Source organism: Triplophysa rosa, linkage group LG12, assembly GCF_024868665.1.
Source record: "Triplophysa rosa linkage group LG12, Trosa_1v2, whole genome shotgun sequence".
Lineage (NCBI taxonomy): Eukaryota > Metazoa > Chordata > Actinopteri > Cypriniformes > Nemacheilidae > Triplophysa > Triplophysa rosa.
This window is the reverse complement of record NC_079901.1, coordinates 14,081,898-14,094,732: the sequence shown is the minus strand read 5'-3', so window position 1 is coordinate 14,094,732 and position 12,835 is coordinate 14,081,898. Positions and strand designations below refer to the sequence as shown.

Sequence of the window (12,835 nt, the reverse complement as noted above, 5' to 3'; positions counted from 1 at the left end):
ACTTGTTTAACCATATGTGGCTTTCAGCAGATTTGGAAGGTCAGTAAAGTTGAAGTCATCTCACGGCTGTTGTGTTGGACAGACCCAATCAAATAGCAAGGCAGCGACCGACAATCTGCGTTCTTAGTTCAATGAAGGGCCATAATGAGAACTTTCTTCTTTAATCATAGGATGAGGTGATCAAAGGAAGGTGGTTTATTGTCGCTTTGTGTGGTCATTAATGAGAAAACGACACATTTCTTCATTCAGGCTGCTGAGGAAGTATTTAGGGCTGTGATATCATTCCCTACTGATTAGGTTGAAGAATGGAAGAAATAGACCATGAAGCCTAATCTCTTCCTTTCCTAATCTTTGCTCGTATTTTGAAACAGCCAGAGGAAAACCTTTTTTTCACAGATGCATATTTCAATTCACTACAGCGCTGTGATTGACACCTTAAGTCCTCACGCATGTCAAAGACAAAGAGCATCAGGCTATAATAAAACTGGGCTTATGTCCCAATATTTGGTCGCATGTTCTTCTGCCAGCTAGTGGCCACATAACGCAGACTTAATTACAACCACCTGCTTGAGATGCTAAGACTCAAAACATTAAACCCAGCAGCCGGGGCTTGCCTCCAGCTGTTTGCTCTTGCTGGATAATCTTATGATTGGCAAGTTGATGTAATGTTTTTCTTGGGTCTTGTGAGACCCTGGCATCTGAGTTGGTGTAAATCAACCGAAAAAGTATATTTCAGCGCTGGGCCGTTGAAGCTTCTATAGACTTTCCCTGCCAACACCTCACTTATGACAGGATAGAATATGTGCCTTCAGCTATGTTTTAGCAGTGTGGAGTCAAATGAAACCCCATTAACATAAACAATAGGAAGGCATCTCAATAGCTCTATTGTTTATCTAATATCTGAAATTAGCAGATTTGTAATTAACATTGAGAGAATTAAATGATTTTCTTTCTGCATGTTAAATGCTTCATGTGCCCTATTATCCACATTATCAACCGTAAAGCACTGTCAGCTTGTTAAATAGTGAATATTTTTTTCATTTATAAAATATCTGAATATTTCTTTTTATCTCTGAACACACAAACTCAGAGCAGATGGTTCAGGTCCACCCGGCTTTCTCCCCACAACATTTTTTTCTCATTTCACAAGAGCCTCAGGATAACCTTTTCGGCTCTTGTATGATCAAACACAACCAGAATAAAACTGTTGTTCTGGTTTGACTTAGTGGGTGATAGACATTTTGGCCCTCTTTTCAGCCTATTACTGAGCACGTCTACAAAATGGATCACTCATATCTCATTATTCACTACATTTTTTGGTCACATCATTGATTAAAGTTAAATGTTATATCTTGAAGCTGATTGAACGATAACTATCCTTTTGTAGTTTTAATCTGACAAGGATCTGAATAACTTGATTGGCTCTTTAAAAAGATTCTGTCTATATAACACCAGATTAGTTTGATATGTCTCATCTACAGCTGCTTTGTAACAATGAAAAAATTTATTTATATAGCGCTTTTGTAAAAAGCGCTATATAAATAAAGTTGAGATATGTGAGCCTGCCCATGAAAGTCTATCTAATCTAACTATCTAGCTTTGTGATTTACTGCTTTCTTTATAAAATCATTCTACATATTACAAAACATTCTGTGAAAATATCATCTTGATATTTTTAGTATTGACTAAGACCATGTCACATATGTAAAAAATTAAGGCCAACTTTCTGTATTTTTTATTCTCACATTTTTTAAGTGTCAATAAAATCTCCAATTTCAGTATTAAAAATAAAAAATGTAATACTGTATATCGACATCTGTCAAATAATCTATCATTATTAGCAACAAACACTTATTTTTGTCAGTTTATGTATATGACTACTTTAATGGTCCGAATTCTTAATTCATTTTATTACATGGAAAATGGACAGCCACAGCAGAAAGTCACGGGGCTTCGGACTGACATGACTATGAGTAAATGAAGACATTTTTTTTATTTTGTGGTGTACTGTTCCTTTAAGGTTTTGTCTTTAGACAATAATTCCACTGCTAACTGTTAATCTTGGACTGAATTGCAGATGTGATCATCCTCGAAGTCACCGCTATTCTGTACAACATCATGGTAGCAAATTGTCAAACAAATTGTATAACTCTGAAAAGGTCTTGACTTTTTTCCACCTGGCAGATTCATGAGAAGTTTCAGGGAGCAGAATGTAGTCCAAAACGACATTCAGGCCTGAGTCAGTGTGAGTCACAAAATCTGTGTGGCCCAGTTTACTCTTGTTTTGGAGGGCAGAAACTAAATTTTTAGATTTGGCTAGAGGATTTCAAAGGAAATTGAAGACATATGAAACAAGCATCATGATTGAAGATCGGTTTTACACTGTGCTTGTTTTAACTTTCCCCTGTATACTTTTAAAGCCAACGATGAAACCTCATATAAGCAAACCACCTTCAAAGCAAACCATGTGTTTGCATATTAAACAAAGGCATAAATAGATATAATTGACTATTTAATCCATCCCATTGGTTCAAGATTCAACTATGAATGATAATTGAAAAAAGCATCCACAAATACTGCTTTTTGACCTATTAACACCAATCTCTTCTGCATTTGTGGAAGCCAAACACAGACTTGCGTGTCTGGGATCTGTTCTCTCAACATTTTTAGCACAATCATTTGTTGTCTGGCTGTCTATCCATCATCTTTTTGTTTTGGAAACCAATTGACTTGTGTTTCTTCTGAGACCTCTTCTTGGATGCCCTCCAAATGATCTCATGCTCCATCGTTTCTCTGACTCTTTCTCATGTGCCATAAATCATTGTGATGTAATCACTGCCGTTCCCACAGCTGGTGCGTTGCAGAGTTACCAGTTAACCTCAAGCTTTCATATATGATCGACTTCTTTATTCCCCTGATTCACACAAGCCTGTACTGAAAGTTCTTTTCAGTTTAGACTGAAATCTTTCCAAGTTTTGATTAGGGATGGAAATAGAGACCTGCAGTATGTTATTATAGCTCAGTTGGTAGAGCTTTGTGACAGAAGCCTGAATGTCATGGGTTTGATTCCCAAGGAACACACATTAGGGTCCTTTTGCAGTGTTTAGCAAGACAAAAGAGACCGAACTTAAAAGCCCCCTCCAAGTGTTTACAGTGTGTCTGGTACCTGTATTTATGCCTGAAGATTTTGTCTGATGTTAGTATTTTTGTGTTTGTTGTGTGTGATCTCTCCTGACGTCTCTTCTCTCATGGCCAGAGGGAGTAATGCTTCTGAAAGCGCAGAGAGGTTTTACGAGATCTCACTGTGGAAAAATGTCTGGCCGTTTTGCCACCTACCCCTCCCAGATCAGCCTCCTCGTGAGATCCTGTAAAAAGCAGGATATCTACCCCAGGATGTCTTGTTCTCGTCTTCCTGGGGGTAATGGGTTTGTAGCAAATTGTGAGGCAGGAACATTTTATGAACACGTTAAAGGAGAAATACAAGCTTTGTCGAAAGGACCTCGGAAAATCTTATTTGGCGCTTCTTTTATCATCTCAGAATCAAAGGCTTTATATATGATAGTGACAAAAAAAGCTATTTAACTTTTTTATGGGAAATATTTGTAAATACTCAGTAGATAAATGGTCAGTAAAGGTCTCAGAACATTTTGTAATTGTAGTTTTTTAGAACATCAAATTGTTTGACGCAACATTTATAAGCTCAGGGGCAGTTAAAGTGATAGTTCACCCCAAAAAGAACATTCTGTCATTATTTTCTCACCCTCTTGTCATTTCAAACCTGTATGACTTTCTTTCTTCGGCAGAAGACAAAAGAAGATATTTTGAAGATTGTTGTTAACCAAACAGCATGGAACTTATTGACTTGCATTGGTTTTGTGTCCATTAAGGTTGGGCCGATAGACGATGCCATCGATGGTGAGCCGGAATTGTGATTCCAGCAAATGTTTCACTTTCATCAACAGGGTTTTTCCTGGCTAAAAATGAGGCGGAGGTGGTGCCATCCTGATCTTGTACACACACGCGCAGGCCGCGTGAACGCAATGTGCGTTCAGGCGAACTCGCTGTGTACAGTATACGCTGATTCAACGATCCGACTGCACAGCTAAAGACATTTACAATGATGTGCGTCATGTTAATTTAAGACATTTCAAGAAATTAAACGTACTTTGATGCAAAACAAACAGCTGTGAAACACAGGCTGGCTCTTGTTCTGCAACTATTTTTAGCGCCTCAGTGTGCTGATAATGAAACAGCGCCTCTACTGTGGCATAATGTCGCAACTGCAGTTACAAATGACAGTTTAATGCACGCAGCATTTCTTGTGAAGACTCACAACATAATTTTGGCGAGAGCCTGAGGCGGCATGACATTTGACAGAGGCGGCCGCCTCCAATTTCTCTATGCAGGAAAAACCCTGATCAAGTGACTCTTGCTGCTCTGTGCTGCGCACTACAAATCGAGTTGTAAACAAATATGAACAAGGCTAGGGGGCATTTAAGCTCGCATGCACTGTACAGATCAGACTGGCCTGACTTTATAACTGTGGAGCTCGCGCTGTATAAAGAGGATGCACAGTTTTCGCAGACCCACCTGACTTTATAACTGGGTTGATTGTATTGTTATTTTGATGTTATATTCAATAAAAAAAGTTATAAAGTGAGGCGCATCTTCTATACACAACACAAGCTGCACAGACACGCATAGTCTTGCAGACCGTGTTGTATAAAGAAGACGCACGTCTGCGCAGCCCGCGTTGTATAAAGACTTGTGTCTGTGCAGCCCGTGTTGTATAAAGAAGACGTGTGTCTGTGCAGCTTGTGTTGAGTATAGATGTGCCTCACTTTATAACTTTTTTTATTGAATATAACATCAAAATAACAATACAATCAACCCAGTTATAATCAAGCCTCACTTTAGAACTGCCCAGCTCGCGCTGTATAAAGAAGATGAGTCTTTGCGCAGCTCGTGCCTAGACGCGCCTCACTTCATATCGCCGCAGGGCGATGTCATTGTCCATCACGATGTTTCACAGTAGACATCGCCTGATGCCAATTTGTAAGACATCACCCAACCCAAGTGTCCATACAATAGAAGTGATTTGGTTACTAACTTTCTTCAAAATATCTTTTTTTGTGCTTTATGGAAGGAAGTCATACAGGTTTGAAATGGCAAGAGGGTGATTAAATGATAACAGAATTTCCATTTTCGGGTGAACTATCACTTTCATATACATCTAGTTGCCTTCAAAAACCAACTTCATGTAGAATAGATGAAGACATTTTATTTGTTACACAAACATTAGATATCTGTTGCCTTCATTCCTTTACATATTCTGAGTTTAGGAACCGTTTGCTTCTGGTTCTGGACACCACTTAAATGTGTTTAGATTGTTTAGCAGTTATTTACAAGCAGGTCCCCACCATTGATCTTTTCTCTGATGAGGAAATTATCCACTTCTGAGGCTTCATGTGTTTATAACCCAGCATGACTTCTGCTCTCCGTGCTCCTCCAGTTGTGCCCGTGAAATCGGTGTAGTGCTGGATTACCATAAACCTCCAGCTATGTCAATTCTTAGTCTAGATCAATTATATCCTCAAACTCCTCTTCCAAATCTCTGTCTGACAGATGCCACCATTATAAATGCATATATCAAAATCTCACATGCTTACACGTGAAGACCACTGATTAGGCGTTTTGAGAGTGGAACGTGGGTGGAGAGAGGATTTCAGTCTGTTTTTTTTGTCATTTGTAGAATATGATGGGGTGAATTTGTGTGCTCAACCTTTAAAAACGATGACCTAATTTGAGATGTGCACCTAATAAGACATTTTCTGCTTTCTGGAGGAAAGAGTTTGCATGCATTATTTATAAGCTTATTGAAGAATGCACCTTATTCAGAAGATTCAGCGATATTTGCCTGTTTTACTATTTCTGTTCATTGGTGGTAAACAGAATTTTAAGACAGACGTTTACATTTTCTGTTGATCAAAGCTGCATTTGCTTGCTCACTAATTTTGCGGTTTGCATGTAACTTTACTGAAGCGTCCACCTTACGCAGGCAGCGAGTCTAAACGTTTGACTCTTGATTCAGCGAGCCCGATTCATTCCTCTCCGTCTTGTGTGGTGATCTGCTGTGCTGTTTTCACATGGTGAAGGGGATTACACTCACAGCAGAGAATGTTTGGTGTTGACACAGCATGCAGCTCGGTTAGTCCTCTAAATCCCTCGCTGTTGCCGAGACCAAACAGCTAAATCTGCTCATTTTTCAGACCAACAGCCTTGGGAATACGAACCGGCTGGACGAAAGACCTGTGTTTGTGAAAGTGACTAAACGTGAAGTAGTTCCTGGTTTTAATTACGGAAAACTTGTGAGCCAGGAGTGCTTCCTCTCCGACGGATTGCGCTTTGAATTTTTACGACAGGTTTCGTCAGCGCAACTAAATAAACAGACGTCCTACAAGGTACAAACGAGAGATGTGTTAGCGTTAGACTACAATTTTTTATCACAATTTTAGTCACTTCCGGTGTTGACATTCAATATTTTGACCTGTTGGGGAAAAGTAACTTGTTGCCACTGTAAGATTCAACATCATGACTGGTATATGGTGTTTGCTATGGATTTTAATGAGGTTCTGAAATTGACAACAGATGTGGGCTTTACACGTACTTAAGAAGCTAGTCTGACGCAGAGCTGAAAAAATGTTGAGGATAGTCATTAAAATTTTTGGTGACTTCAGAATGGCAGTTCACTTACTGTATATTAAGAAGTGAAAAAAGATATTTGGTATTCTTAATCTTTTTTTATATTCATATTGTTTCATACACATTTATATAATTATATTTATTTATATTCATAATAAATGGTCATGTTTTAATAACTGATATTCTGACTTTTTATGGCTGTTGAGGAAAATAATCAGGAAAATAAAGAGGATTTTATCTCCCAGGGTTATTTCTGTCTTTATCCTCCTGTGGTTTTTGAGGTTGCTTTTCTTTCTCTTGTTTGTGTAGCCTAAATCTCATCGCTGTTTCCTTCAACAGAAGATCACTTTATTTCTTCAGGATCATTTTACACCCAGTTGTCCGCTCTGTTTATCTAGTTGAGATGTTATTCAATAAAAACTTTTATTAAAACCAGGCCCAGTTGCACACTTAAAACAATGACCCAGAATATATGTAGCAGTGAAAATAGTAAATAAATGATCACTGATTGCTTTTGAAACATTTTGATTGCCCCACATTTACATTTATGCATCTGGCAGACGCTTTTATCCAAAGCGACTTACATTGCATTGTACTATACATTTGTTTCTGACTATGTGCAATCCCCTGGGATCGAACTCATGACCTTGGCATTGTTAACGCCATGCTCTTACCACTGAGCCACAGGAAAGCTTTTAATTTTTTAATAACGTTGAATTTTTTTTATCTAACAATCATTTTATCTTTGCAGTACAGTTATGTATGCAGTGTTGCATTATGTGGGCCATTCCGATGCAACAAATACAATTTTTACTAAAAATGTGACTTTTTACGTTTTTAAATGTTAAAAAATTTTTTTAAAGAAAAACTTATGCAAATTCCAGCATCATAATTATTCTATCGCTAGTCAATTATATATAAACCAATCACACTGTCGGCATGTAGTTTCCATAACCTCATAGTATCATAATACAGATATTTGTGTACCTCTCTGTTTTCTCTTCTCCAATTAGAGAACCCGACCCCCCCACACCCTAAAACCCCTTTGGCCAAGTCCAACAGGTCCTCTTTTAATCGCTCCTCTTCAAAGCTTTGTTTGGATACCCTGAAGCTCTTCTTCCCCCAGAGACTGACTGCTTTGGCCTTGAGGCCTGGACAGGGATAGGAGCTGAGAGGTTTTAGTGAAAGACAGGAACAGAATGCTTGTAGAAAATGTGTCTACAGGGCTGGTCCTTATCACAGCATTTAACGTTCGCCAGGAGCTGTAGCATAGTACTACAGGTCTCTCTCAACACTTTGACAGTCTCCTTTCCTCACGGGATTGTGCTTAAAGCCCCTGTTAGACACCTGCTGCAAGGTTATAGGAAACCTGGATAGTGCCAAGGCTTGTCAAGCAGATCCTGCAAGAGAGAGGCATGTTTCAATCAAACGCATTGATCAAGTTTCTGAAGCAAAGCCGAGGCTTAAAGGAGAGGTTTCTTTCTACTTTTACACAAATGTAATATAAATCTTAGGGGTCCACAGAATGTGTCTGTGAAGTTTCACCTCAAAATACACCACAGATCTTTTATTATACCATGCCCTAATTGCCCAGTTTTGCATGTGAGGAGAAACGCGCTGTTTTGGTGTGTGTCTCTTTAAGTGTAAATGAGCTGCTAGTCTCCGCCCCCTTTTCACAGAAAACTCATCCAGGGCTTTGAGCCTGTGCTTCCATTGACAAAAGAAGGGTCACATAAAGCGAATGAGAAACGCTGTTTCCATCTTTAAACACCAAACACATTGTTTTCTAAAAGCGAACAGACTCCTAACAAAGGCGTCATGTTTTCTACATGCGAAATTACACATGACAAACCGGTCGCGTGTTTACAGACCATACACACTGCTTTCTATAAGTGAAGATACTCAAGACAAACTCATCGTGTGTTTACAGACCATACACACTGCTTTCTATAAGTGAAGATACTCAAGACAAACGCATCGCATTTTCTCTAAGTGAAAGTAACGTTACACAGGACAATCCCGTTGCGTGTTTACAAGCCATACACATTGCTTTCTTTGCGTGAACGGACAAACGTTTCACAATGACATTTTACCTACTTTTAAGTTGCCACAGGTCCCCGGGGTCTTACTTAAAAAATAACGGTGCTTACAATGTCTTTATTTGCAGCTTTGTCTCGTTCAGTCTGGTGGATTTCCATTTAAAACAAAATAAATCCATTGCTCTCCTGTCAGGCTGGGAACAGTGTTTCTGTGCTGCTCTGTGCAGTCAACAACAGAACATTTAGCATGCTTTGCTTACTTTTGCCATGGTGTCGGAACTAATTCACATATGTCGCTTGCGAAAACAAAAATGGCGGCAGCGCCATGGGTGGACACGTTCAGAAAAGGGGGCGGTAATATTATAATAAGAACGACTACCTACGTCAGAAAGCGAGCGAAATCGGAACGGCTCGTTTTCTCACAGGCTTGCAGAGATAGGCTCACGTAAACAAAGTTACTGGGTTGTCATTTTTCATGTTTTCTGAGTTGGTAGACGCACCAGGCACCCGATTATAGCACTTAAACATTGAAAAAGTCAGATTTTCATGAAATGTCCCCTTTAAATCTGTGTTCAGTTGATAACGCTTTTGAGCCGATTGGATTATATTTAATTTTCACCAAGTTTGATAATTGAATTGAATGTTTGCAGGTATAAAAGTATTCGACCCATTCACATCTAAATGAGCTTTTAATTCAAGTATTAAAGCAGCGCACTGCAGAACGTCCAACTTCCCAAGGAGGTTTTATTAAAATGTCAAATCTACAATAAAAGTGAACGGGGGTCAGTGCGGTTAACAACTTTCTTCAAAATATCTTCTTTTGTGCTCTTCAGAAGAAAGTCATTAAGGTTTGAAATGACAATAGGGTGAGTAAATGATGACAGAATTTTCATTTTTGGGGCGAACTATTACTTTAACTAGACATACAGATGTGTTGTTTTCAACAGTTTCTAGAGTGTATAAAAATAACCAAACACTGTTTTGGCTTGCTTTAATGCTGGCTTTGGCCCATATGGGAAAGTTTATCTAGGGCCCCCCATAAAAATGGGTGCATGATGACCCTGCATGCATTCTGTCAATATATAATATGCATTAATTGTTTTGATATGTCCCACAAAAACCCAAATTTCACTAACTAATACAATGTGACACACTTTATGCTCTTCAATTTAAAAATGCTCTTTTAGTTAAAAAGAAAGGAAGAACGATGACTAAACCGTTGGCAGGCCTGACTGTAGAGACATTCCTCCAGAGAGACAGACGTCCTGTAGGATGTGTCACTCATCGTGTTTGTAAATAGTATAGCTGTAGTATGATCATAACAGGAGGTAGGGTAGGGCTCTGAAGCTGACTGGAAATGTATGATGACAAATAACAACAAGCACATCCTTTATTTCCCAGCCAGCCACCCAATGACCAACACACTCTATTAACTGTGAACTTTAGTCATTCTGCATTGTTCCAATCTACAGTAGATTGAAGCGGGACCTTTAGCTCAGAGTCAGATAAGCATAATGCAGTTGCCCTTTGAGAGGTTTTGTTCAAACCCCTTGTGATCTTTGAAGATGGAAACAGTTTTACAGTTGTAGAGAACGCAATTAAAAAGCTCCCGCTCCCCTCGGACTGTAGGGTCAGAAGAAACAAATCAATTTAGCAGGCGATGACCAATCTGGGTACACCGAGGTCGATCTTAAATGCCATTGATTTGGGAATGAAAGCGGTTTGTGTAAAGCCGGCTTCGAGAGTGGATGCAAATGAGGTGTATTGTGTTTGAGGTTCCTCGGCTTGACCCACAAAACCTGCTTCTCTTTCCTCTTCATTGTGTGGTCCTACTTCTCATTTATATGCTCATGAGCCTCTTCTTGTGCCCACAGTTTCGCATCTGCGGTAACACCTTTGCAGTGGATATCATTCCAGAAGTATTTTTCAGTTCATTGTCACCGAAAAACGTGTTTTAAATGGATAGTTCACCCCAAAAATGTAAATGTTGCCATCATTTACTTATTCTCATGTAGTTCAAAACCTGTATGACTTTCTCTGCAGAACACAAAAGAAGATATTTTGAAGAATGTTGGTAACCAAAACAACATTGGCCCACATTGACCTCCATTGAATAGACACAAAACCACTGAGACATTTCTCAAAATATCTTCTCTTGTGTTCCACAGATTTTGAATGGCATGATGGTAAATAAATGATTACAGAATTTTTATTTTTTAGGGTTACGATTCCTTTAAGCTTTGAACCAAAGCATAGAGATTTGCGATGAGATGCTGCAGAGATTACTACACAACAGGACTTTGGCAATTTTTGGCAGTTTTTAAAAGTTGAAATCAGACTTGTGACTTCTATGAAAATATAAACCATCTTTTATCCCTGTGTAGGCCTGTCTAAAAAGGTTTATATTTTAATTCTAAAATCAGTTTCTTTATGGAAGGAATAAATTGAGTATTTCTGAACTGGACTGTTGCACTATTAGTGCTTCACATTCTCCTTCGCTGTGTTGCTATGGAAACCGAACAGTAGCGACAGTCCTCACCGTGACAGTTGTTTTATGAACTAATGGTGCTCTAAACGTTGGTTTCTGCCTCTGGTAATGGTTAGAGAACAGTGGGATTCTGGTCTACCGGGTCACACTTAAACAGTCCACAGTCGATAAAGCACACGGGAGTGGTTTTAAAGCGCACAGAGTTCTTCTACTAAACGCTTGCCTTCTCATAAGAAATGTGTTCATTTGTCTTCGCTTGAGATAAAACATACACAGGGTTTTATTTTGTGGTGTTTCATATTGTAGTTGAAAGGAAAGACCTGCTCCATTTAGACAAAGCTTCATTCTGTTGTCCTTGAAACAATGCTCCAGAGATTACGCTCGTGGCTACCAGGACATTACAATTTTAACTGGCCACTCGCTTCTGGCTGTGCGGCAGACACTTGTGTGGCGAAGCATTATGAGCCACAGAAAGAGAAAGTTAAAGCTTGTTGCACACAGTTGGTGATCGGCTCTGTTGGTGAGAATCGGTCACAGGTAATTATCCAGGAATGCTGTAGGTGATCAATTATTCACGACCTCTGACAGTAATCAAGATTAGTCGCGTAACAGGCAAAATGTGATCCGCTCGGTATCTAACAATAAAGTGCAATTAAACGCCGAGATAAAGCTCAGCTGGTAACTAACGGCAGCCATTAATATTTCACCTGCTTTAGTTTCTGGTTTAGTTTGATTAAAGCTTGTGGGACGCACGTTCTGTCTCATTTCATTTTTGTACCCGGGCGGCGAAGTGAAAAATTCACGCACATGCTGTTTCGGAGCAGTGCACTGCAGGGAGCGTCATTAATAATGAATCTTCAATCTCATCACACTCCAAGAGTCGTATTTACTACCTGCCCTGTGCCAAGCTCTCCTCTCGAGTGGAGAAGTGCTGCTTTTTTTGCCTAACGTCGTTTGTGTGCGTATGAATGTGCTCAGGTGCCTTTAAATACGTGTTCTGACCTGTGGTTGTGTTTCTTTTCACAGCTAATAGGAACAGGAGGAGAGAGAGCAGAGAAACGGCATCCTTTGACCTGAATCCTGAACCGCTTACAAGAACTCATGGTTGGTATTTCTGCTTATTTACATATACAGAGCATCTGTGGGTCGTGTAAAGCATTGTTCACACGTGAATAAAAATGTTGCTATTATTTACTCATCACCAAATATGTGTGCTGTTTTGTGGGACAAAAACAAGATATTTATATAATTTATATAGGCTATGAAACAGAGATGTTCACAAGTCTTTTCAGCTAGAGTCCGAGTCAAGTCTGAAGTCTTTCAGCTAGAGTCCGAGACAAGTCTCAAGTCATTTCATGCCTTATTGAAAAAAGTCTCATACTCAAAAATCCTATTTACAAAGTTGTTTTATATAGAGAAAACATATGATGTTTGGAAAACCAGGGACACTACTAAGACTCTAGCTGAACGTGTCTGCCTTTTACAGGTCTACATATGAAGAAAGATACAAAAATACGGGACAAACTGTATGCATTAATATCTTTCTTTATCTCTCATACAACTCACTAAGAAAAAGCCACATTCTACGAAAACAGTGCTAGTTTTA

General features: G+C 39.1%; 1 protein-coding gene across 1 annotated transcript in view; it reads left to right on the top strand.

Moving 5' to 3' along the window:
* Positions 1-12,835, top strand: part of tspan18b (tetraspanin 18b) — a 44,209-nt gene that overhangs the window by 13,361 nt on the left and 18,013 nt on the right. The window contains exon 2 of the mRNA XM_057347721.1: positions 12,256-12,333. Within this exon, the coding sequence (XP_057203704.1) occupies positions 12,331-12,333 (3 nt within the window). The 5' untranslated portion in view covers positions 12,256-12,330. The remainder of the gene's footprint in view (positions 1-12,255; positions 12,334-12,835) is intronic.